This window comes from Chamaea fasciata, unplaced genomic scaffold (genome assembly GCF_029207755.1).
Source record: "Chamaea fasciata isolate MVZ Bird 193981 ecotype frontalis unplaced genomic scaffold, bChaFas1.0.hap1 SCAF_10, whole genome shotgun sequence".
Lineage (NCBI taxonomy): Eukaryota > Metazoa > Chordata > Aves > Passeriformes > Sylviidae > Chamaea > Chamaea fasciata.
The window spans coordinates 22,900,900-22,926,115 of record NW_027094095.1 but is presented as its reverse complement, the minus strand read 5'-3'; the positions used below and the strand labels follow the sequence as shown (position 1 = coordinate 22,926,115).

The 25,216-nt window shown below is 50.4% G+C and overlaps 3 protein-coding genes and 3 non-coding genes across 12 annotated transcripts in view; 1 reads left to right on the top strand and 5 right to left on the bottom strand.

Annotated features, from left to right (window-relative positions):
• Positions 1-215: 215 nt before the first annotated feature.
• On the bottom strand, positions 216-330 carry LOC136294967 (U5 spliceosomal RNA). Its single transcript, XR_010722554.1, has one exon. It is a non-coding gene; the product is annotated as a U5 spliceosomal RNA (small nuclear RNA).
• A 426-nt stretch (positions 331-756) lies between these two features.
• Positions 757-870, bottom strand: LOC136294986 (U5 spliceosomal RNA). Its single transcript, XR_010722572.1, has one exon. It is a non-coding gene; the product is annotated as a U5 spliceosomal RNA (small nuclear RNA).
• Positions 871-1,767: 897 nt separating this feature from the next.
• On the bottom strand, positions 1,768-1,882 carry LOC136294984 (U5 spliceosomal RNA). The gene has a single exon (XR_010722570.1). It is a non-coding gene; the product is annotated as a U5 spliceosomal RNA (small nuclear RNA).
• A 295-nt stretch (positions 1,883-2,177) lies between these two features.
• On the bottom strand, positions 2,178-4,309 carry ARMH1 (armadillo like helical domain containing 1). Its single transcript, XM_066191950.1, is given in 6 exon segments — positions 2,178-2,350; positions 2,594-2,730; positions 3,512-3,705; positions 4,097-4,157; positions 4,159-4,276; positions 4,279-4,309. Coding segments are annotated over 6 exon segments (714 nt in total).
• Positions 4,310-7,835: 3,526 nt separating this feature from the next.
• On the top strand, positions 7,836-13,364 carry TMEM53 (transmembrane protein 53). 2 transcript variants are annotated; one of them, XM_066192705.1, is made up of 3 exons: positions 7,836-7,922; positions 8,408-8,520; positions 10,329-13,364. In XM_066192705.1, exons 1-3 carry the CDS (start codon positions 7,865-7,867, stop codon positions 10,989-10,991), a joined length of 834 nt encoding a protein of 277 aa, XP_066048802.1. In that variant the 5' UTR covers positions 7,836-7,864; the 3' UTR covers positions 10,992-13,364. The 2 variants fall into 2 exon arrangements, with proteins under 2 accessions (XP_066048802.1, XP_066048803.1); XM_066192706.1 differs by having other exon boundaries at positions 7,836-7,930.
• Positions 13,365-17,003: 3,639 nt separating this feature from the next.
• RNF220 (ring finger protein 220) overlaps positions 17,004-25,216 on the bottom strand; it is a 221,193-nt gene continuing 212,980 nt past the window's right edge. For all 6 annotated transcript variants that reach the window (XM_066192698.1, XM_066192701.1, XM_066192700.1 and 3 more), the window contains one exon: positions 17,004-19,948. In XM_066192698.1, the coding sequence (XP_066048795.1) occupies positions 19,877-19,948 (72 nt within the window). In that variant the 3' untranslated portion in view covers positions 17,004-19,876. The remainder of the gene's footprint in view (positions 19,949-25,216) is intronic.

The window sequence follows — 25,216 nt, the reverse complement described above, 5'->3', positions numbered from 1 at the left end:
GGGGACAGCTCCCTGCACTTCCCCTACCTGTCAAGGTGACACCTAAACCCTGTAGGTGATGACAGAACATCAGCCGGGGCCCTGGCCAACGCTCACACAGTTACTAGTCCAATCACAAGCATACACACTACAAGCTAGAAGAACTACTGGGAACACTGGGCTGCCTCATCTCAATTATAACATTTTCCAGCTCTATCTTTAACCACAAATAAGATAGCTCCACCGAAATGGAGCCTCAAAAAATTTTTCGACACTCGTGCCTGTTCCTCTCCACGGAAATCTTTAGTAAAAGGCGAAAGATTTATACGATCTGAAGAGAAACCAGAGTATACCCACTCACCCCCTCTCCGACATACCCAACGTCTGCTCCACCCTCCAAAAGCGAGGGCGACCTCAGCCCGCTCCCCTCGCCCGAACCCCTACCCCCGGCCGAGCCGGCCCCGCGGGACGCGCACACCGAGCAGCCCCCCCAGAGCCCGGGCAGCGGCCGCAACGCCGGACACCGGCGGGACCGCGGAGCACCCTGGGCATGCAAATCAGCCCGCGAAAGGAGCGCCGGTAACGAGGAGGAGGAGCCGGCGCCGTGGATGGGCGGAGAAAGTTGGTTTTGTTGACCGCGGTGCCGCAGCAGAGGCACTCTTTCCACGGTCCGAACGGCCAGGGGATCGCTCTTATTCTTCACTGCCGCAATTCATTACTAACAACCCACCCCGAAGAATGCTCAGCATTCGCTCTTTCTTTAACCATAAATGGTTAGCTCCACCGTAATGGAGCCACAAAAATTTTCTTAAGATTCGTACTTATTCTTCTCTACGGAAATCTTTAGTAAAAGGCGAAGGATTTATACAACCTGAAGAGAGACGAGAGTACGGCCCTGCTTAGGCCCGCACATATGCCCACTCCCCGCTGCTGCCCCACAGGACACAGCAACCCTCACTCAATTCCGTTCCCTTCTTCCCACTCCTTCCGGCGCCTCACCCGGCTCGGCACCAGCCCCTCGCTGGTACCACAGCCCGGCTGGCCCGAGCCCAGGGCCACGCCGGCTCGGAGCGGCGGCGCTCGGCGGGGCCGACCCGGCGCTGCCTGCACTGCATCCCGGGTATACTGATCACACTAAACGGAGGAGTCGACCCGGCCCGACCAAGCCCGGTGCTTCTTGCCCTCCTGCCGGGGCGGGGGGAGCGGAGCGCGGCAGCTGGGGACGAAGCTAGCGGGAGTGGACAAGGACCCCGCGGCGCTCGGGTCTGGCCGCATCGTCGCCACGGGCAGCACCGCGCAGAGGCAAAAAGTGGGCTCCGCGAAAGGCCGCCACACGCCGCCGCCACGGACCGGAGCTCGACAGGAGGGGGCTTGCGGTAGGGACCCCACGCTTCGTGCTGAGCTCGGGCGGGCGCCAACAGCCCCCCCCATCCCCCTGGGCGGGCCTGGACTGCCCGGGACTGCCGGGCAGGTCCTCAGCTGTCGCTTCTCCCGGAGTCCGAACCGCCGGCGTGCAGCGCCTCCGCTGCATCACCCGGGCCGGGAGGAGGAGTTGCCCGAGCCCCGCCCTGCCACGCGTATCTTCTGACCAGACAAGGGGAGCGGGCTGGCCGCCGCGGAGAGGGTAGGGGCGGTGCCGATGAACCCGTATCACAAGCTTAGTACTGCCGGGAGCCGCGTTTCAGCTCTTGAGAGCGGCAGTTACGCCGCAATTGCGCATGACATTTCAGATGTACCATCTTCTCAGAATCTACTTAATTTTGCTCTATTTTTAACCACATTAGGGATAGCTCCACCGAAGTGGAGCCTCAAAAAATTTCTCGACACTCGTGCCTGTTCCTCTCCACGGAAATCTTTAGTAAAAGGCGAAAGATTTATACGATCTGAAGAGAAACCAGAGTATGACTTCCCTGGCGTCCTCGGCAGCTAGCCATCGGTGGGTGTCCCTCCCAAGGATACAGCGACGCCCCTGGCCCCCAAGTTCGACCCTCTGCTGCCCCGTCCCGTTCCCCCGGCAGCGGACAGAGCCCGGCCTTGCACCGGACCGGCGGTTCGGGGAGTGGCGGCCCGAACTTCACCGTGTGCGCGGCACCGCCGCGCGGTGCACCCTGGGTATGCAAATTACCCTGAATACCAGTAGGCGCCCGGCCCCGGATCGGCCGCAGCCCGGCAGGATCGGGGCTTCCGGGGCGCTCCATCTACACCTCCTGTGGCTGCCCTTCGCCCCCGGCACACTTGCCCAGGCTAGCCCCGCACCGCGCAGTGTGGCTTAGACAGAACCCAGCTTTGTACTGGACCTCCAGGTGTACTGAGCACAGCACACCCAGCATGAGCTCCATATAAGCACACAGGGCACTTTTGCCGTCGTACGCTGGGGGAAAAGGGCAGAGTGACAGGGACAGTCTTCACACAGTTCTCCAGGCTGTTCTCTTCCAGGCAGTAGGGCTACCCAGTACAGCCACAATGCCACAATGCCGGGGAGACAGGCACAGTTCCTGCCTGAGTAGGGATGGACAGAGGTGGTAACACTGCCCGTTGCCCCCAGCAAAGCCCACTCCTCACCTGCGTGACCCCGGCTGTCTGCAGAGCCCCTTGCTGGGCCTGGCGGAGGTACACAACAGCTCGACTTTGAAATCCTGGGAATCTTGGGACTTGGGATTGCTGTGGCCCAGAGAGCCCAGCAGAACCTGTGCATCTTTTTGACCTTCTGCTGACTTGGAGGTGTTTAAGAACTTGGTCAGGGTTTGCACCCTTGTGCAGAGAAAGAGATGCCAACTTGTGTGCCTGGATGAGCCTGGACGAGCCGTCTCAGATGTTTCAGTGTCACTCTGAGAGAATCCAGTACCACATCCCACTTGAAGTGTGGCTCAAACAGCCAGGACATTTCTCTGTCCTCGTCAGGAGCCACAGCTAGAAAACCAGTTAGCAAAATTCTCAGCTGGACTAAGTGGCCAAAGAAGGCCCTTCTGCAGGCATTACAGAAACAGTCTGGCACTGGTATACCAGCAGTGTTGCTACAGATCCCACTACTGAGCCTGCTCCTTTGTCTCTTTTGGAGGAAAGCTGTGAAAGTGTGTGTCACCCCATGGCCTCTAAGAATGTCCGCTGAACTACAGAACTAACAGGGTTTGGCTTCCACTACCCAGGACAAAAGACAGGGAAAAAATGTTGTAATGCTTTTAAAAAATATAAACTACAAAGCTCTCCCACTCCAGAGAACAACTCTGGGAAAGTTTGCAGTAGGTGAATGTTGCAGGTAAGGATGGAAACTGTTTTGTGGTTTTAACAGAAGGAATTGCAAGGCAGCAATATTGCACCAAAATGACTGTGAGGAAAGTGAGCTTGTTAGAAAAAGAAAAGGGATGAAATGCAACCTCTCAAGAATAGCTGAGACTCTGAACTCCTTCCATCCAGAGCACCACTGCTGCATCTGTCATCAGCAGGCAGAGGGAAGGGAATGGCTCAGTGCAGCAAGCAGCCCCCGGGGCCAGAGGTCAGGGAGAACATCCTCGCCTGAATCAGGATGAGGCACAAATGGACATGCTGGGTACCACAGCTTTCACAAATGGGCTCCTTATACTCCCTGCCAGTGTCTCCAGTGAGCAACAGCAGCTTTACAGACTCTCTTTTGTCCTCTTCTTTCAGGTGGTTCAGCCCCAGTATTTCCAGAGGAATCAAGACACCTCCAATCTCCAGAAATTCAGTAAGGTATCTGTGGCTGCAAGGCTGAAAGAATAAGGGGAACAAGGCCAGAAGTGTCACTTGCCTTGGAGCCTGTCTTCCTCTACCAGCATGCCATGTCCTGGGAGCCATCACCTCACATCTCACTGCAGTGCCTAGAAGTCTGAACTGGACACTGTCTCTGCAGAAGAGCATGGACTGTCCTCTTAGAGGCAGGCAGAGGCAGCACACTCATCCAAATGTGAGAAAAAACACTAATTCTAGTTTCCTGAGAGATGGGTTACATGGCTTTCCCTTCAGTTCCATCTTTCGATAGGCAGGTTGTTTTTTAAACCTGCAGAATGTGGCTGGATGTGGATATCTCTGTACAAAAGCTTATTTTAAAAACAAATTTTCAGTAGAGAACTTGCCCATCCTCTCCATCTCACTACCACACAGCACCTCCAGCTGTCCAAGGAAACAGATGCATCATCCTGAGCCACACTGTTAGGTGAGCTGGCTCCCTGGAACTCCAGCTCCAGCTCTGATTCTGCCTTGCTTTTAATCAAGCTGTTCAGGATGCAGCTTTGATCAACTTTGTGAGTACTATCCCATTCCTGCAAGAAAACCATGATGGTTTAATGGCTTCCTGCTCTTTGACAGATGTCATTATCTCTTCTACCTAGAAAAAAAATGAGAAAGAAGTTTAAAAAGGTCTGTGAAAAAAGACTGTGCTAATGAATTACCACTAGAATCATATTTAAAAACTCTGGCAAATAATATTAAAGCACTTAGTAAGCATTTAATCTCATTTTCTCTTATTTCATAGATAGGAAAATGGCAAAAGGAGAGTTCCTGAGATGTCTGAAGCTGCACAATTAATCTCTGGTAGACTTGAGATTATTTTCCCGAGCAGGTGCGTTCACCACAGGAGCTCTCTTCTCTGCTCTGCTAATAAAGTCATTTTGATGTTACCCATTACCCCAGTCCTGTTTCTCACTAGCCTCATGATATGAACACTGCATCTCATATCTGACCTGCCAGGGAATAAATAGAGTGAAATGAGAGCAGGATAGGTATGGATTTATGGGGAGTGACAGGGTCAAGGGGCCTATAAATGCCTGTTAGCACAGCAGCACAGCCCTCACTCACGTGCTGGAACAACAGCCATTTGGACTGGGCCCACATCCACCCCAGGAACACGTGCCTGGCCTTGGCAGTTGGAAAAGGCTTTGGCACCCTTTAGCATGACAGACATTTGCTCCATCTTTTCCCAATATAATTTTCCTGGCATGTTTTAAAACAATCTAAGGAAAACTAAAATGATAAGAGTTATAAGCAAGAAGACAGAAGCTCCAGAAACATCCCTTGTCTGCCATTCCTTCTATTTCTTCACACAGGTGTTAAATAGAGAAATCTACATTTTTCCAAGTGTCTTTGTCACACTTTTGGCTCAGTATGACATTCCCTAGTGCAGCTTGGCAAATGTGAAGGTGCACTTAATAAGGGAGATGGAATGTCAGGGACTAAGCTCTCCATTTGTGTGGCTATCCCAAAGCTGTGCACGCCTTTGGTTGGAGGACACTGACCTGTCTCAAGGAGCCTTACCATTAAACAACAGGATCTGTGCCCACACACAGATGCAGAAAGAGGGATAAGGTCACAAACAGTGGCATTAACACAGGTGCCTTCTCCTCCACCAAGCTGTATCAACATGCCTAAAGATAAGAGAGGAATTCACACCTTGTCTAATGCACTTCTTGGACTTCCTACCTAACAAAAGCACCATTTTAAGGTTTATTTAAGTGTGGTTTATTGAGAAAAAGAGTTAAAATTACATAAAATCTTTGTGTTTCAGAATAAGAGGTTTCTTTCAATGTAATACAAATCATCAAGATTACCAATTTTCTATCTACAAAGTTCTTAAGCCCTTTCTCCTAGTATTGGAGCAAAATTTCAAATCAGTTCCAAAATATCCCTGAGATACCTGCTCAAAAGTAACTTTCTACTCCTATTATCTGAACCAGACTGAAAACAACAACTAAGACATGAACATGTATCTCAGTGCCTAAAAACAAACAAGTAAAGTCTTCAAAAAAACTAGCTAAGAAACAGTGCTTAAGAATTTAGATGAGATGAAATTTAATTTGAGAATTAATGGTCTGTGTTCTGTAAGGCATCTGTGTCCTTGGCAGGGCGTTTTCAGGACCTCCTTTGCAGGGAAGCAGGTTTAAAATAAATCCATTTTCCCAAAATAGTTGTGATTGAAAATGTTATTAGCCATAACAAATGTTAGTGCTGACAGGAGAATGGCCTGTTAGGAGCCTCTGCTGAAACAGTCAAGTGAAAGTCATATTTCACATTATTGCAAGCATTTTCCTGTGATTTACAGAATATTTGTGAAACATTACTTACAAGGCATATGATTGATATTGAGAGAACAGCTCGTGTGTAGGGGGAATCTGTATTTCACAGAGACTGTTTGCATGAAATTTACAGTCCCATAAAGTGCTCCTCTGTCCTCAACAGAGATCTAGTTAAAAGAACTTTACAGTCTGAAACATCCCAAAATTGATTCTAAATTAACGTTTCCATATTTATGTTTAAGATGCTGGTGGTGTAATGCTCTCCCTTTTTTATTATAAAGCTGCAGTAACCCCACTCCCTCCTGCCATCCACTACTCAGAAATACCAGCTCCAGCCTCTGGACGTGAGGATTTTAGTGATACAAAGGGCTTGCCTATGAATCAATGGCAAAAAAAAAAAAAAAAGAAAAAAAAAAAAAGGTTTGAAACAATGATGACATGGCTTCAGAGGATACAGTGGTGTCTGTCTCTGGCTGCTGTAATAACAGCATTTGCTGACATAGGGGTCTTTAAACCAACCCTGCAAAGTACCCTGAAAATGTACATTAATGTTTTTATTATGACCATTTTACATATGGGAACATACAGGCACAGGGAAGTTAAATGACTTGCCTGAATCGTTTGTCAGTGTAATCAGCATGTACTCAGCACTGTACATCAGCATGGAACCCCTGGTCGTTGGCTTCAAACTCTGCTGTCAACGGGGCTGGGCTGCCACCCAGTCCACTGGACCTAATAATCAAAACAAGGCTGGGTCAGGGCAAGGCTTTATTCTTGCCAAGAAAAAAAAAAGGTGATTTAGGAACTGGCTCTGGCAATTCAGCAGTTCTTTACGTCCAGAGTACTGCTAAATCATCAGACTGAGATCAAAAGGCAGACTCGTGCTGCTTCAGCCTCAGACTGAGTGTGAGGTGCCAGGGAATGTTAGCCTTGGACTCATGGAAGGACAGAGTGGCAGTGATTTGGTGTTACCTTTGCATCTTGCAACATGAATGTTGTGCCCAGCCTCAGGCAGAATTGAGGGCTTGTTTCCCTGGCAGGTCTTACCCTTTCCTGGCACACCTCAAGTCCTCCCACGCACAGTGCACTTTCCTCAGTGTACTCCAATATCCCCAGCCCCTCAACCCACAGTCCCGCCGGCCTCCCTCTCACCCGCATGTCCTGACTCCCAGCCCCACTGCTAAGCCGGCCACAGCCCCAAACCCACCCCGGCACAGCCGCACCCCCAGGCAGGCCCTGCACTGCCCTCTGCCTCCATCCCAGCCCTGCCTCGTCTGATCCACTGCAACCTCAGCATTCCCTGCCCCCGGCCACCATCCCACAGGCCTGATCCAGCCCAACCACAGGCCCTGTGCTCCCTCACACCCCAAACCCCACTCCAGGCCCTACGGTCCTTGACACACTCCCTGACCCGCGTGCCCAGCCCCTCCTGACCCAAACACCCACATCAGGGCCAGTAACCCCTCTCGACCTTCATGCCCGCCGTATCCCCCGGCACCGCCGACTACACAATCCCCACTCCAGGCCCGACAATCCCCCTCATCCCGGCCCTGCGGCCCCCGCCCGCCTCAGCCCCCACTCCCGCGCCCCTGCCCTGAGGGGGCGGTTACCCCATACAATGACTGACAAGCGGCTGAACCAATCGCAGCCCGACTTTCCTCTCCCTGCCCAATGGGTGGCTAGCGGGCGGGGCGCTGGGCCGGTGCTAAGGGCGCGTTGCTAAGGAAGTGGGAGGAGGGTAGGGGCGGAGCGGATGATGAGGCGGGGTGGGCGCTTTCCCTTCCCATTCGCTGCGGGGAGGGAGGTGGGCGGAGCTTCCGGGGGGGGCGGAAGCGGCGGCCGGTGCGCGGAGCGCGGCCATGGGCACCCGCGGGCTGAAGGCGGCCGTGGTGGAGCTGGAGCCGGGACAGGCCCGCGGTGCGGAGGCGAGCGGGACCGGGGACACCAGTGACAGCAGGGAGTAGGGGGCCTCTGCGGGCGGGGAAGTGGGGAGCGGGCTGGGGCATGGGAGGAAGAGCCTTGGGGCATTGGTGCCCTAGCAGGTGTCTGGCAGTCCCTGGAGGACAGGGCAGGACGCTTCCGTGTTCCCCCTGGAAGTGGCAGCAGCTGCTGCTGTCTCGCCGGGAGGCGGGAGGAGAGGTCTCGCCGCCCGTAGGGATCAGTCCGGTGCTGGCTTTGCGTCACTGGAGAGCGGTGCGAGCTGCAGGGGCTGAAGCTGTGCTGAGCTGCAGAGCGCGCCCACGCAGTGAAACCGGCGTGAGGCAACACTCGTAACTGACCGAGAAGTCAACCTTATACTTGCTTCACCACTGCCTTTAAACTTCTCTAACCAGACAAGTTGCTGTAGGTTCTGATTCGGGTAGACTGGAGGGCAGTTCTGTAACACTTGTGATTTGTTTCAGACGGCAGTACAGAGAAGGAGCCTGCCGAGGGCCAGCCTGTGGTGATCCTCCTAGGCTGGGCCGGCTGCCAGGACAAATACCTGGCCAAATACAGCGCAATCTACAGCCAGAAGGTGAGTAGCCTGTCTGTATTTTCATGACACTGTCATACTGTGAAACTGCTTTATTTCTGCTTGTTGATAAAGTCTGAAGCCTCTCTCAGTCTCACTCATGGGGAGCGAGTGAGAGTTCTCCTGTCATTGAAAGGTCCTTGTCTCTCACAGCCCGGACAGTGTTATCTAACAGCTGCTGATGTCACCTTTGTGTGTGCAGCTAAGACAGAAATACTTCCTTGGAGAAATTTTCAGCTACTGTGTGACTCACTGAAGTATCTTAAGGCTTTTAAAGTTGTGAGATTATTCAGGAATGACGTGAACTGTGTTAGTTTTCCAAGCAGGTAAACATGCAGGGAATGATTCTGTGTTTACTGCTTGCTGTTAGGCCACAGCACAGACGTGGTGAGGCTGGGGTGGGAACTGACAGAACACATCTGCATCTGTTGTGCCTTTGGCTCTTCCTGTGAAAATGATTCATCTAAATTTTTTAAGCCAAATTAATTTTACCCTGTCTGTGAAACAGGCATCCTGTGATAGTCATAGCTGCCCACTAGGAATTCCTTGTGTTTGAACTAGAGAGATCTGTCCTACTGCTAGTTCCCTAAGTTATGATGTTGTCCTTTCTAATACTGTATTTTACTGGAATGATCTCAGCTTGTAGAATGGGGACCCAGTGAAACATTAGATTTTTTTTTTTCTTGGTCAGCATAAAAGGAATCTTGTATTTATCCAAATCTGTTCCAACTGTAGGTGATAAAGTTTGTACATTAACAAGTCTATTGTTAATGTGTAATCCAGGGCAGGAGTCATTAATTGGGAATTAGTTGTTAAGTGGCTTTAAGGTGCTGCTGAGTGGATGAGGAGCACGTTACAGGGCAGCCTAACAACATCTTGGAAAATACTTTTCTCTCGGAAAGATCATAGAAATGGGAAAGGAGAGGATGGGTTTTCTTAGCTCACTGAGAGGAAGTGGCTATAGCCATGGCAAGATGGTAGAGAAGGCTTTGATTTGAGAACTTGCTATCCTCTTCTTTCTCATTCACTGTTTAGGGAGCTCTGGGGGGGTGTTTTGGTGACTTTGCTTTGTGCTTGTCAGTGTGTAATGTCGGGGAGCTCAGGTGACAGAAAAAGTCTAAAACATGTATAAATGTAGTTCCATCTGCTGCATTTTGAAACTCCTCCAAGATCCTGTTTCCAAATCTATACCTAAATGTAAGGACTTAAGTGTGAAGGCAGTTGCTCAGGAGTTCTGAGTTCTTCAGTCAGAGCTCTTTCTTTGCACAGCTGGAGTGTTTCAGGAGGGTCTACAAAAATATCATGTCAGTGTTGGATTCTTAGAGACAGCTGTGAACGAGTGCACCCAAGGAGAGGAGGACGTTCCTCTTTCTTCTTCAATTTGCTTCAGTGTGATGAGCTGGATGTGTACCAGAGCAGGCTCCTCTTACCAAAACGGCTGATACTGAAGGTCTGTGAATCAGGGAGATGGTTTTCTTCTCCTGGGTGAGGATTAACACCCCCAAAAATGGGTGGCAGTGTCCTCAGGGGTTGTGCCAGTTAGCATAGGATTTGAAAGGATTTCAGACATGACCAAAGCCAGGCCTCTCCCACTGCAGAGGCCTTTTCCTAATACTCTGTGCTATTATGATTAATGTAATCTGTGTATGTGTCAGTGCCTTGCTGCTGACACTAAAGACTTCCTTCTGGCCCTGTGGTTTCTGTTGGAAACCTGTCCCAGATTTTCATGATTTTGGTACTGCTGCTTGCCTACTCTCTGTAATTTGCAGCACAGCTTAAATGTGTGTGGGATCTCTTTCTGTTGTTCTTAGGGATGCACAGTCATCCGTTACACGGCTCCATGGAGGATGATATTCTTCTCTGAGACCTTTGGAATCAGATCCCTGCAGACCCCAGCCAGGCAACTCCTGGAGCTGCTCTTTGACTACAGTGTTGAAAACAGACCGGTTCTTTTCCATGTTTTCAGCAATGGTGGTGCCATGCTGTACCGTTACGTCATCGAGGCGCTCCACACCCACAAGCCGTTTAAGAACCTCAGAGTAGCTGGCACCATTTTCGATAGCGCCCCTGGCAGAAGAAACCTGCGAGGAGCCCTTCGTGCCCTGGCAGCTGTCCTGGTCTCCATGAATGTGCTGCTCAAGTATTTCCTGCTGTTCACCTTCGCCAGCACGGCCGTTGTGCTGCGGATCCTGCTGTACCCCCTGACCCGCTTCATCCACGAGAGCCATTTTGACGCCCTGCTGAAAGCGCCCTCGCGCTGGCCCGAGCTCTACCTCTACTCCCAGGCTGATCTCATCATCAAGGCCAGCGAGGTTCAGCTCATGGCTGACGCCCGGCAGCAGCTCGGTGTTCCTGTGAAAGCTGTGGACTTCTCAGATTCGCCTCACGTCAGCCACATGCGGGTGTACCCCACCTATTACTGCAGCCTCTGCGCGACTTTCCTGTCTGACTGTGTCGGGGGCTCAGCTCCTTAGGGCGCTAACGACCTTCAGTGTTTGCCTCTGCTTGCTCAGCTCCCATGGGAAACGTCACCCCCTTTGCTTTTGTGTCTTTGAAGCGAGGAAAGTAGAGGTTTCTTGTTTGTTTGGTTTGTTTTTTCCCCTACAAGGCTGAAAGCCTCCAGCCTGGCCTTTGGACCAGCCACGTTAGAGCAGAACGTAGATACGGATTAATTTAAAGTCCTGAAGGTGAAATCCTGTCATGGTTCGTGTTGATGTGCTTTACCAAGGTGTCACAGACCCAGAGTCTCACACTGAGTATTATTTGTTTCTTCCTGTCTCTTCTTGTTCTCTGCTTTCCGTGTTGTCTCCTTGTCCCCAGTGTCCAATGTGCATGTTCTGTTGCTTGTACTAATTTTACAATACAGCTCTTCCATGTCTTCGTTGTTGTTTTTTTTTTTTTTTTCCTCAGCTATTTCTTTTTTCTTGCAGTGAGCAAACAGATCCAAATCTGCAGGGCTTTCTGCTTTTCTCAGTGCATTCCAACTCTTGTTGTACTGTCCTTGCTGGAGATCAGGCCCTGAAACCAAGTGTAAGACCGGGAAAAGGCGTGTGTAGGGCAGTATGACCAGACTGTCATTTGGTTCCATTAAAGAGCTGAGATAAAACAGTCAAAGCTCTCTGATCCTTGGTGGGAGCTCAGATGTTTGTGATAACTTTTGTGTTCTTCAACCCAGAGGTTTAAGCTAACATTTTTGAATGTGTCTAGTGTTTTGTTTCTCTTCCTTCTGATGTTTTGTGGGTTCTACTGAGTAGTTTGCTTTTTTGGAGAGCTACTGATTTGCTATTGTATGTCTTTGAGCAGCCTATATATGGCATCTGGATATTCAGGGAAACTTTAGGATTACAGCTGTGCCAGACCCCAGAAACAGAAAGGTGGAATTGCAGAAGAAAATTGAACTGTCTCTTGGAGCTATGCTTTATACTGGATATTTCTTAAATCACCTCCAGCCTACAAATGACCATGAAATACGTTTTTGTCCATAATGTTCTTTTCAGATGATCAGTTTTTGCAGTCCATGCAACCTGTACAAGAAATTAATTCCTTCCACCTAGTGAAAAAGTAGCTCATTGCACTGTACTTCATCCATGTTTGGGTTGAGGTTTTATTGTTTATTTGGGGGAGAAGTGGGGATAAAGACAGAGGAGAGCCTGCTGATATGTTTATGCTATGTCATAGCAAGCTAATTAATAGCATGGTGAACAGGTTTAGCCAACTTTAAATTGCCAGGAAGAAGCTCTGGAGGGCCGTGACATGGGCCTGCTTGAACAAGGAGCTGCCCTAGAGAGGTAGGCACTGAAAAAGCACGAGGAGTTTTGCAAGAGGTTCTGCCAGTGGGTGGCTGTGCTGGTCTTACCCACCCTTGGGGTGCTGTCATCCACAATTACAAAACTCTTGCTGCTGTTCTGGATTGAAACACAGAGGGGGAGGTCCTTGGGAAGCACTAAAATAATTTGGAAGTTTTAAACAAGAACTGTAACACCTCACAGAAGCGAAAGCACAGGGTGAGCGGTAGTGGTGACCACACAGCTGTTTGTAGCAAACTATTGTGACAACGCTCATTTACAGCAGAATAACTCCCTGATGGGCATGGTTTTCGAGGCAGGGTTGGGCTATATATGGGATAAGTGAGAATTAACTGAAAAGGGCCTGATGACCTGGCTTGTCTTTTGATTTTTTTAAAAGTGAAAACTGTCTCCAAGCAACAAGGGCTCCAACACAGGAGCCCTTGTTGCTTGGGATCCAGTCTTCTGTAGGTGTGATCCTAGTTCCAGCTCTCACTGTGACAGTGTGAGGGTTACCCTGTGGTAAGAGCCTTCAGCCTTCCCCTTTTCATGGAGAAGTTCTTGTTTCTCGGGTTTGGACCTGCAAAATCCAGGCATGGTCCCCTCTCTCCAGAAAGCCCATCAGAGATCTCCCAGCTTTTTAAAGCAGGCCCCTGGTTTGTGCTGTCAGTGCTGTAACTCCTGAGCTGTGATGTGTTCATCTGCCTTTTCAGAGATCTGGGCTGGGCTTTCTCGCCATCCAGCCTGTTTGTGGCACTGTGAACACTCTTAGGGAACAGAGGTGATAAAGGCTATTAACCGGCACTTGCCCTCATGCTGGTTTCTACAGGTTCAGTATTTACAGATCAGTTAAACACTCCATAATGTACACCTCTGAATTAATACAGTTGTTCCTGGGAATCTGCTGTTTTCCAGTTTATTGCTGCGGGTGTTGAACTTCTGTTTAAGGACTCGGGCTGTTGCAGAACATGGCTGGCAGGAGCTGGAGCTAAACCCTCTGCTCCTGCCTCACAGGATGGTGAAGCTTCCTCTGGGAAGAGCCTCACATGTCAGCTGCATCTTCCTTCCCCACTTTCACCTCCCCACCATGGTGTTGCCATTTCCCCAGCTCAGCTCTACTTCCCCACTTTCCAGGGCAGCAGGCAGGGAGTGAGTGCTGCCTGCTGGAGCTCTGCAGTCAGAGGTGTCCTGAGCTTTGCAAACAGGAATGTGCTCACAGGCATTTCCACTGCTGAAAAAGTGACTTGGAATTTGGAGGTGATTTGTGTACACAGCTCTCTGAGTGCAGGATAATCTCAGGCAAGCCAGTGATTTACAGCACCAGTTTTCTGAGTGAGTTTTGTTTTCTGAGTCCCAGCAAGTTTTAATTCTGATTGTGAGCACTGTGTGATATGCTGGCCTCTGCTTTCCTGTACTGCGTGTGCCCCCACCTTCCTGCCCTCCGTATTCCTGTGGCTTATTTGAAACAGAAGGTTAATAACTTGGAGCCTGAAGGCACACGGCTGAGAACTGATCCAAGCACTACTGGATTTACAAAAACCCAGCCTCAGACCCTTAATCCTTGCTAAACTGTCACGGTTTGGTGCAGCTGGTGTTCCTAAAGAGCTTCAGCCTGAACACTGAAAGCCCAAAGGTTGTGCTATCTTAGCAAATCCAGGTAAATCTCTGAGATGAGCTATGGGGAGGAGGGGCAGTGCAGATCTGTTCATTGGGAGGAAAAAATGCAGCATCTCTGGGCTTGCCTCAAAGGTAGGGAGTGGGATGTAGCCCAGAGGTTGTTTTCCTGCAGTCCAGCCCTCATGTGCAGACTGTGAATTATAGTGTGGGTGGAACACCAGCAGTGGTGGGAGAGGAGGATGCTCACAGCTGGCTGCCATAGTTGTGGTAAAGCAAAATTAACTTTCCCTCACTAACAAAATCCATTTGAGTGTTTCCTGTGAGGGAACTGACTCCTGGCTTGCTCCCCTGTGCTGCCTTCTCTCCCCCCAGGCAGTGATGTTACAGGATGGTTTTGAAAAACAAAAAAAGCCACTTAGTGGTCAGGGTGGCCCCTGTGGCTGGGCTGGAGGGTGTCTTTGCAGCCAGAGCTCCCTGCAGCACTCGGAGAGGCTGTGGCGGGGAACGGGGAATGGAGCAGACCAAGGGCAGGATGCAGCCAGCCAGGGTTCAGCTTTTGGAGCTGGGGGAACATCATGCAGCACAAGTAATTCAAATTAGGCTCCTGGGTGGAGACTGACCTGTGCCCACACCTCATAACGGTGTTTTAAAGGTGTGTCGGCTGAGGTCCCATTTTCATGCCTGTTGGGATGCTGCAGGCATATGTGTGGAGCTCTGCCGTTGATGGAAAAGTGGGAAGGGATGGGATGAAACCACGCAATCCAAGCCCGTGCTGCATCCCAAGAAGTGAAGGAGGGAGGTTGGTCTCCATTGCCTGTGGAGGTGATGTGGAGGAGCTGTGCGAGGGCGGCTGTGCAGACCCCGCGGAGCCCCGTGCCGGGCGGGAACAGCTCCACGAGGTGGCAGCAGGACCCCTCTTTCCGGCATGGAGAGCTTTCTAGTCTAGGAGACAGCTGAGCAGATCCTGGCGAAGACCCCAACAGCACGGCTCAGCCCAGCACTTCTGAGTGCCTGAGATCATCTCCTGCAAAAGGTCTCCTCTTGGGTCAAGGAAAAAGACCAGCAAGAACTAACTCCGATGACAAGAACTAGAGATTGTGAGTTAATACGGAACAGAATCTCTCCCTAGGGCTACTTGCCTCTGGAATTTGTACTAGATCCCATTCTTCAGTTTTTTTACTTCCCTCTCCATCACCCAGCGAAGGCTATCTGTTTTTGAGTGAATCTGTGTAATAGTGTGATCAGGCAGACCATGGCCCGACTTCTGGGTGCTCCATGCATCAGGACTCTGGCGCTCCCTTGCGTTCCCTGTAGTCCCCAGGCCCTAGGAAAGGAGCTGAGCATAGTCCCACTCTTCTGAAAAGGCTGGCAGGACCCCCCAGCACACACGGCTGGGGGCTTAGGACACAATTAGGAAACGACAGCACAAATGGGGGCGCACAGCCACCACCTGATCCGTCTCCCAATGCTCTTGTCCAGCACACCCACACAGCTCCTTCACCCAGCCTGGGGCATGGGCATCCCTCCATCCCCTTCCCTTCGGACTTGACCCCCCATCCTCTCATTTCTGCATCCTCACACGGCTACAAGTGCACCCAGCGCCGTCAGAGATGGGCTATGTGGGCACAGCTGGGATGGGCAGAGTTGGGCACGGCATCCTTTGGTCACCCTCCCAACCCTTGGGGGCTGGGGCAGGGAGAGCTTGGGCAGCCCCTGCCCCCGTGGAGTGATGGATGAGCTGACAATAGGGTATTGATAAGGAATTAACCTTGAGCCCTTCTTGCTTCAGTGTCAATAGAGCAGGAGCCAAGTACACACGTTTGATTGGAAATCTGTGTTTGGCCTCTGCTGCTTCTAAGCCCATCGAAGGAGAGACAAGAGGGGGATGTGAACTTCCCTGCTGCCCCCTCCCCAGCTGGGACCCCCCCCTGCCCCAGGCAGATCCCTCTCAGCTTCCCCAGCCCCCTGCTGCTGGAGTTGACCGTGGGCACCCAGTTCTAGAGGCTGCAGCAGCCTCTATGCTCCCAACCTGGCATGTGGAGGGCTGGGTACCAGGGCCCCCCTTGTTTCCTAAAGGGCCTGTGCCCATCCTGCACTGGCCTACACTCCGAGCAGTTTGTTTAATTAAGTGTTTTGCCTAATGGGATTGCCTCATTTCCATAACAAACTGGCGGGCTGTCATTAGGTGGGCTCCCTCATTCATTACTGTTAATTAGATATGGATCCCCCAGAAGGCGGCGCGGGGTGATGAACGAGGCCCCTGACACACGCTATTACACATTAGCATTTTCTCAATATATCCGATACATCATGGTCCTCCGCTTCCTAAAGATATTTTAAATAAAATATTAGCAGCCTGCTGTGGGGTAGGTAGGGAGGGAGGGTTTCTGCCCCTCACCCTGGCCTCAGGCCTCCTTTGGGCTGGAAGTGGATGCAAGGGTGGCTGAGAGGCTTTGCTGCTTCTCGCCAGCCAAAAAAGTGGCCAAATCCCACCCTTTCCCAATCCTTACCACAGCAGATGGAAAAAGGTCCCTGACATCCTTACTGCCTCCTCCCACCAGCCTGGGGACCCCCAGCGGCTCATCCCTGGGGGACACAGCCATGGGGAGGGGTTTGAAAACAGCCCATTGACCCATCTGCAAAATGTTTGCAAACCAAAAGCATTGGCGCCAGCCGCGTGCCGGGGGGAACCCGACCTCTGCCCCCCCGCCCCAGCAGCCTCCCAGGCCCTGTGTCGGGGTAACCCTACACGGCACTGGAGGCCCCTAATGCAGGATGTATAGATCTGTTGGGGCTGGGCATCTCCTGCCCCCAGCTAACGCAGACTTCATTATGGGGGTGTCCCCTGAGGGGTGCCCTTCACCCTGCCCTCCTGGCTCTATGGGGGGGACCAGTTGGGGGAACCCGTCCGTGGTGGGGTCTGGCGCATGTCCCAGCATCCCCCCGCATCTGTCCCTGCATCCCAAACAGGACTAGGACTCCCCTCTGGGACATTACTTACATGCAGGAGCTGCAGCATGTGGGGGGTGTCTCTGCTGCCTCTCGCCTGTAAAGGGAAACACAGAGAAGCAGAAAGAGCTCGAGAAGATTTATACTTGTTTAATTAATGTCAAATGTAGTTTACAAACGGGAGTGACAAGTACCTCTTTGTATAGTATACACTGACACACAATCATTGACACACCGGAATATCGCTTTGTGCAACTGGGATTCTTTGGGCAAAGATAGGTAACTCTGATATTTCACTTTTTTTTTTTTTTTTTTTTTAAATCATTTAAACTCATTACAGAAGAGGGGAAGTGGCGGGTGCCTGTTACAAACTGGGATGCCTCTCTCCCCAGCCTTCCCCCTGCAGGCTCCCCCTTGAAAACAGGGGATGGCTTTACAATTTAAACAAAACAAAACAAAACAAGAAACCAAAAATAAACCCCAAAGCAAAGAACCAATGACTAGTTACATATGGTTTTACACATACCTACATAAAGCACATGGCTGGTCCACAACACCTGCCAGAAAGCCCCGGGAGGGAGCCAGGCTATTTCCAAGGAACGGCTGGGTAGGGGTGTCCTACCCTCTTGCCCTTCCTGGCTGCCTCTCAAACCCACCTGGCTGCACCCTCTCCGTCTCTGGGACCTCAGCACCAGCACACTCCCAGCTGAGCCATGTGCCCTGCAAGTTTTTCTCCCTTTACAAATCCAGCCTGAGCTGTGCATGCCTGCCCTTCCCCTGCCTCGTGCTGTGGCTGCGGGGTTACCCTGCAGTGACAGCCCCTGCCCAGAGTCTCCCTGTGAAGGTGGGACCCTCTGGGGTGCCTCGACTTCCTCTGGTTCCCAGGAGCTCTGCTGGTACAGAGCAGAAGAGGCTGCAGCTCTCTGGTCTCAGAGGCCACACACAGCTATGAGCTTGGACACAAGGGAAACTCCCAATTAGGAACTGTAAGCTTTTGATGAGACGTTGGGGAAATAACAGCTCCTTCAATTTCATATGGGGTTTCTTTGGGTGGAGTGGGATCCTTCTAGAATCAGTAAGGAGATGCCAAGGCTGTAACTGTTTTCTGCAAAAGAGTTCAGGGCACTGAAGCAGCACTGGGACTGTCACACCTCCCACACATCCTGCCTACCCAGCCCTTCCCTCTGTAAACACCCAGAGCTCAGCTCAGCTGCACTGGGGTCCCAACTCCAAACCCCTCATCCACTGCTGTTTCCAGACTGTCTTAAAATGCCCCAGCTACGTTGTGCTGCCAGGTGGGATCTGCTTGGAAAGGAGTGGGGCAGACAAACTTTCCCATCTCCCTGTCTTCTGGCTATGGGGAGCTGGCACCCCACAACTGCCCAGGGAGCCACGGCAGAGATACACAGTGTGGGGCTGGGAGAAGTCCCAAGGCCTTGGGAAATGAGTCAGTATCTTTTTTTTGGATCCTGACAATAAAAGAAAACAACAAAAAAACAGGCCAGATGGCAGCTTTGGTTAAGGCTGAGGATACGGGAGACAGGGACAAGCATGAGGGACTGCGTGGAAGAAGCTGGGGCTGTGGGGGGCCTCTGGGTCCAGCTGAGAGCGTCTCAGCTGGAGGAAGAGTTGCAGGAGAGTGCGAGGTGGGGGAAGCGAGAGCAGGGCAGGGCTGGCTCTGCAGGGGAACTGCAAGGGAACTGGCTGAGCCTCTCTGAACAAAGCCACCAGCAGGACCATCCCGTCCCCTGCCATCCCCACTGTCCTGCCTCAGCACCATCCCGAGCAGCCCAGGCATCCTCAGCCAGGAAATGCTGCCCAGAGGAGGAAAGCAAAGGCAGGCAGGGCAGGGCATGGGGCTGTGGCCTGGAGGAGCACAGCGATCAGCTGGACCCCCGAGCAGACACTCCCAGCCAGGGGGGAGGGCAGTGCTCTGACAGACTCCCTCTTTCCAGCTCCTCACCATTTGCCCCTTCCCCAGCTGGGAAAGATAAAGGGGGCTGAGCCAGATCCCCCCTGTCCTGCCTGGCCCCCGGTGAGGAGTTAAAAGCTGTGTCTTTCCAGGGATAACGATTCTATTATAAATAGCCCCATTAGCTACAACTAATGACAAAAATCCACCTCCTCTACTCCCCATAAGTTCTGTAAGTTATGGGCAATGCTACAGCCATTACTAAAAGCTGTTAACTTCATATCTGAATGAGGAAATATACACCACAGAACATTAAACCATTTATATTATATATATGTATATATATACTTTTTTTAAACTAATGACTTTAATGCCAAAACTTTGCTGAACCAAGAAAAATATGGGTTTAATGTTCTCTGCTCATTTTTTTTTTCTTCTTTAAAAAAAATACAACCCAAAGAAAAGAAAGGGAAACTTATTAGTATGTAATGTTTGAGTCTATCCCATTTATACACAACATTGTAAACATATATAATCTATATTACATGTGCTTCATTTCTGCCTGGGTGTGTTTTTTTTTTTTCTTTAAACCTTTTAGTCATCACTAGAACACCACAAAAAACCAAAACAGAACCAAACAAAAAAAAAATCAAACCAAAACAAATAAAAACAAAACAAAAAACTGATCAAGGAACACAAGTTACAGGTTATTTAACATCTTTCTGCCAAGGGTCCCTTCCCCAGTCTCCTGGGGGCAGAGTGGTCAACAACACAGTCCAAAGGAGGGCTCACGAGCCATCCGCAATGCAAAGCCAGCTCCAGGGAACGGGTGATGGGGAACACTGGTTTTAAAAAAGGGGGCTTCACAACAAAGGATTTGGTTTTGCCCGCTGCGGATGCTGAAGGAGGTCTCAAACTGCGGGACCTGGCAGCCGAGGCTCCCCACTGCTCCTGTATCCTCGAGTCCATGTCTGGAGTCTCTGGTTTATTTTTTCTTTAAATTTTAAAACGTCTTTTTTTTGTTGTGGTCGTTCTTCTCCCCCTGGGCGTGATGAGCTGAGCCGAGTAGCTGGGTCCCGCCCTCCTGCTGGGTCCTTCATAAGTAGATGCGCCGAAGGTCTCCAGGAGACGTGATGGTGTTACACTGAGGACAGAGCTTCTTGGCACCCTGCAACCAGCAGATGAGATGCACAGCGTGAGAGTGTGAAGGATATCCCTGCCCTTAGCCTGGGATTGCAGGAGCAGTAAGGCTCTGCAAGCAGGGCCATGTCCTCCAACAGGGAGCACAAGATGTGTGAAGGGGGAGTCCCAATGCCTTCCTTGCCTGTCCTGCAAGCCTCTTGTCCTGCTTCCAGTCCCTGGCATGAGGCAGCTGGACAAGCAGGAGCTCTGCAGAGGGCTGAAACCCAGAGCCAAGGTCCATCACCCACCCCAGCACTGCTGTCACCACTGGTTGCCAGGGAGATCTGCTACTTCTGGTTTCCCTTGCTCACCTGCAGCCCTTCATGAGCCAGTTCAGGTCACTGAACAGGCAGAAAATCAGCCCAGCTGGAACAAGTGAAGTTTTCAGCAGGGTTGACTGAGCTTGTTCATGGGGGGCTTGGACCATCCCTTTCAGGGCAGCACAATGGGGCACTGCCTCATCCATCCTGCAAAAGCCTAAGAGCTGCTGGCATGAAGGAACCCTTTATCCCATCCTCCCCTGCTCACAAAGATACTGCAGAGACGAGCCTGTTCTGCCAAGGTGAGCTGGAAACGGCAAACTCATGTGAGCTGGGGTGGGGTAATGGGTGGCCGACAGGAACACTACATGAAATAAAACAAGGGCTGATGTGCCATCTATCACCGAGCCTGACAGCAAAAGGGTGTTAATAAGCCTCAGAATCAGGGTCAACCTAAGCCGGTCATCATTAGATTGGCAGATGTGACAGACAGTTGATGGGAAAAATGACAGAAAGATGGCTCTGCTGTGAGGCAGCCTCCCAACTACAGCACCAGCAGCGTGGGAAATTGGGATGGCCCTCCCTGCTCCCACCGCACATTATTCCTTGCAGTCATGGACTTGGCACACCTGCCATTCCCTGAGCTTCGCACTTCTGAACAATCAGATCCTGTTTGAGAGCCCCGGCTGCCAGCAGCTCAGCTGTTGATGGAACACATGTTGGGACCATAGGCACCTGCACCTCATCTAAACCAGTCACACACAAAGTCCTGCTGAGCTAGAGCTGAATGAAGTGTAAAAGACACCCAAAATACCCTGGGCATCACTCTCAGGGTGAGTGACAGGCCAGCAGTCTGAAGAAGGACAGACCACTGGTGGTCTGGATGGAAAACCTAACGCTGGTGCTGATGCCTGTGGGCACACCCTTCCAGTTACCTGGGACAACTACTGTGTCTGTTTAGATTTTCAGCCTTCCAGGGCAGGGACCATCCACTGTGCCTGTGCAATGCATCATGCAGCCCTATGCAATGGTCTTCACCAAGTGGACTTCTGGGAGGAGGAAGTGCAAACTGTAACTCAAAGGAAAGGCTTAAAATGCTGGAAACTTGAGTGCACTGGACTTTAGCAGAGCCTGTATTTAACATGCCTCTTTGCTTATGCTCAATGCCTCAGCTTTGGATCTCCAGAATTAGAAACGGCAAGCTCTACTCTGCATGTCCCAGTAAAAACTTGTTGCAGTGGTAAAAACGAGAGAAAAATCTGAACATCTGCCCTTGCACCACTGTGTGACACAGCAGCACTCCCAAGGGGCTCACTAATCTGGATGCAAATGCCACAAAATATCCTGTTTCAATAGAGTCTCTGCTCATTTCCATGTCGTTCCCTTTTCCTTGGAGGCACCTGTTGCATCTAGTTGCCCTGTTGGCATCATCTTTGTAGCTGGAGGGGGTCCCAAAGGAAGTGGCAGGGAGGTGCTGAGGAATTAATTCACAGCATGTTGTCCGAGGGACAGCAGCTGGCAGCTGCCTGTTCAAGCTTTCCTATGTGCCCTGACAAGCACAAGTGTGCATGGGGACTTTAAGCATTCCAGATGTGACTAGTGCCCACATCTGTATCCATGCTCTCCTTCCTAAGAGAAGCTTACTGGCAAGAGGCAGCAAGGCATTGAACCAAAGGCTGCAGGTGCTCATTCTAAGCACTCAGCCCACAGGGATGGCAGAACAAGCCCGATGGAAGCAACTGCATCTTTGCTGCTCTCTTCCACAGCAAAGCAAGCTCAGGTATGCAGTTCCCTCACACTACAGGGAAAGGGAAAATGGCTGGATTTATCTTGCCAGACCTTGGGATCTCTGTCTCGGAGATCTGTTGTCTGCAACACGTGCTGATGGCTTTAGGGGGATTCACTCTCCCACCTAAGGCTGAGAGCTGCACATGCATAAGCAGGGACAAGTTTTCTACCATGTCACAAAGCAGAACCCAGCCACATGGAGCTTGACCTATTTTCTGCAAGAGCTACACAATCACAGATTGATTTAGGGCAGTGGTGGATATTGCTTCACCTGCATGTGGGAAGCACAGCTCATCCTTGAACTCTGAATCGTGGGTACATTGAAGGAACAACAGTATCCTGGAAACCTTCAGCAGCCTGGCATGAATGTGGTGCAGGCCGCACGTGGCACACTGGGCCCAGGGCTCTGGGTCTCTCTAATACTTTGGACACTTGGGGATGCATTTTTCTTTTATATTATATGAAACTGCCCTCCTCTGCACACATAAGCATGTGTGGTAAATTCAGAACTAAGTCCTGATTTTTTACTTTTTAGATTGAAGTTGCTCAGAACCTTGATCCTTGCATCTGACATTGCGGTAGAGGTGTACAAGATTTATCAGGACCAGTGATTACGCGCTCCTCTCTTGTGGAGAGGCACATAAGCTTGTACACACACACATGCTGGCACAGGCACAATGAAAAAGCGTTGCTCCCCCACTGCTCACCTGCCAGCTGGGGTTACTAAACTTTTCCCTTGAAATAAAAATGCTGTGGAATAATAAGTCCCACCTGTCGGCCATTTCTTTTTCCTTTTTTTCCAGGTCCTTCTGCTCCTTTCATCATAGCTACATGGAAAAGCCTTGATGTGTTATAGCTGTGTGTGTTGGAGTAAAGGCCACCTCAGCTTTTCCATTATAAACCCCAGTTTTGAGGGGTTTATAAAACTCTGCTGCAAGAAGTTTGCTCCAGGGCTGTTACAGAGCAAAGAAATGGGGCTGGAACCAGGATGGAGTTTATTTTTTCTCCTCCTTTCTTAATTAAAATTTGGCAAGTGATTGATGCACAATACAGGCTAATCACTTGGGGTACTAGTTTGAAAAATGCATTAACGAGAGCTGAGATGTTGAAAAGTCGTTAGGGCTTACATGGTGCCAGGAAGGATTGGAGTAGTTTGTCTTAAAGTTGCCTCTTAAAAAAAATGGTATGATGTCTGCTATAAATTGGCTAAAGCAAGGAAACTCACAAGGAAGGATTTAGGCACTTCCTGCTGTCCTGTGGGTCTAAAAATGGGCAATTTCCAAGCAGAATATGTTACCAGGCACAGAGAATAAAGGGACACACTAACAGAGCAGGCAAAGAAAGTAAAATCGAAGCAGAGATGTGACAGGAGGGACCCAAACCAAGAGCCAACTTCTTGCCAGGAAAGGAACTGAATGCCAAGATCCAATTCTCAACCAAAGCGTCCACCTCCTCTCCCAGCCATGCCTCCACACAAAGTGTGGAACCTCTTCTCTGCAGATGCTAATTCCCAGAGAAACAGATGTCCTCTACTGCCATTGTGGGGTACCCTCCAGCTGTGAGGCAATGGGAACAACTTTTTTCAGGAAGCCGCCTCAAAGGGTGGAGCTCACCTCCACACTGCTGGAGGCCAGAACTGAAGAATGCTAATTAACAACCAGAGAACCTCACGGCAGATGAGAACATCATGAAGGCTCAAGCACAGCATCAATGCAGCTGCTGACTCAGGACGTCCCTATATGTTGCTGAAGCACTGAGGAATCACTCAGAAGAGCTGCTCTGTATCTGTGCTGCTTTGTACAAAACCACTCCAGCCCACATGGGATATATGGGACTAGAGCCTAGAAAGAGTGTCAAGGCTAAGAATGTAGTAATTACCAAAGATATAAATGTGTCAACTGCAGAGCACACGTATATATCGATGGATCCCCTGGAAGCATTTTGTGATGAGGAAGGGCTTTTAGAAGTGATTTTTTCCTGCTCTTGTAGTTGTCATTTTCAAATAAGCCCAAGACAGGCAGGCACAAGCCTGGAGTCAGGAAATACTCATGGGAAATGCTGGATCTGGCTTGTAGAGGTGATGGGGGGAAACTTAGTAAACTGCATTTCTCAAATAAACCGCTCCTCTTTCAGCCCTTGCACCCACCAACAGTTCCATCACTGGCAAACAACAGCCTGACTTAGCTTCCAGCTCCATTTACTTCGTAAAGAAGGATACCAGGGACTGGGAAATCACACAGCTACAGCTCAGAGAGATGTCAAGAACTCGCCGACCCATTCCTTGGGCAAGATCACCTCAACCTGAATTACTCCTGACAGACACACATCAACCCTGTTCTCACAAACCTCCAAGGATGGAGGCTCCAAACCTCCCCAGCAAATCACTACAGCAGATGGCCAATCTCTTCTGTTAAGAGAACTCTCCTCAGGAGAAGGAGAATACAAATCTCACCCACTATTAGCTGTAGGGCCCCTCTCAGTTAATGGGGAAGGATGGAGATGGGGCAGACTCTTACAGAGGGAGATTCATCCCCTACCACCCCGTGACTCGGGCTGCAGTCCAACAACCAGTTGAGGATGGACACCCACCATGAGGACTATCAATGTTCAGGGAAAGGAACTCCACCTGCTGCTGCCCAGGCTATATCTTGCTCCCACAGCACTAGTTCCTCTCCTATCTTTGAAGAACCTGCATACGTTTTCAGGGTTTCTAAAACGGATCACAGGTAAATCATTCCATGACCTTGGTTCTCTTAAGGCATCTCCAGGACCCATTTCTGCAACCTCAGCCTTTGCTTCAGAGATGGAGTCTCCTCTGGTCAATGTTTCAACCCCAGAACTTGCAGCCTGTTGACGTGCTGAGCTCCAGTATAATTATACCTAAGCTAAAGAGTCCATCATTTGTAGAGTTAGTGATTAAAAGTCTCTTCTTTGCCCTTACCAACGAAACAGTTATAATTTGGAATTGACCATCAAGAACCAAAAGTCCAAAAATTTTATTTTCATAAAGTCTAAGTATTTTAAGATCCAATCCTCATCAGTGCCTTAAATACTATCAAGTCAGATGCTCAGATCATTGTACTATTGTATCCTAGAAAATGTTTAAACCTTAGGTCCACAGACACATGTGAGCATCAAATTTCACCCTGTCTTCAATACCCTGCAGTTTAGAAGTGCTCCCAGGCACTCTGAGCCTTCAGTTCCAG

Bases quoted from the DNA above. Each gene is read 5' to 3' on its own strand.
- TMEM53 (XM_066192705.1), top strand. From the start codon at position 7,865: ATGGGCACCCGCGGGCTGAAGGCGGCCGTGGTGGAGCTGGAGCCGGGA. The intron at 7,923-8,407 runs GTGCGGAGGCGA...GATTTGTTTCAG, and splicing joins GGAGCCGGGACAGGCCCGCG to ACGGCAGTACAGAGAAGGAG. The intron at 8,521-10,328 runs GTGAGTAGCCTG...TGTTGTTCTTAG, and splicing joins GCGCAATCTACAGCCAGAAG to GGATGCACAGTCATCCGTTA.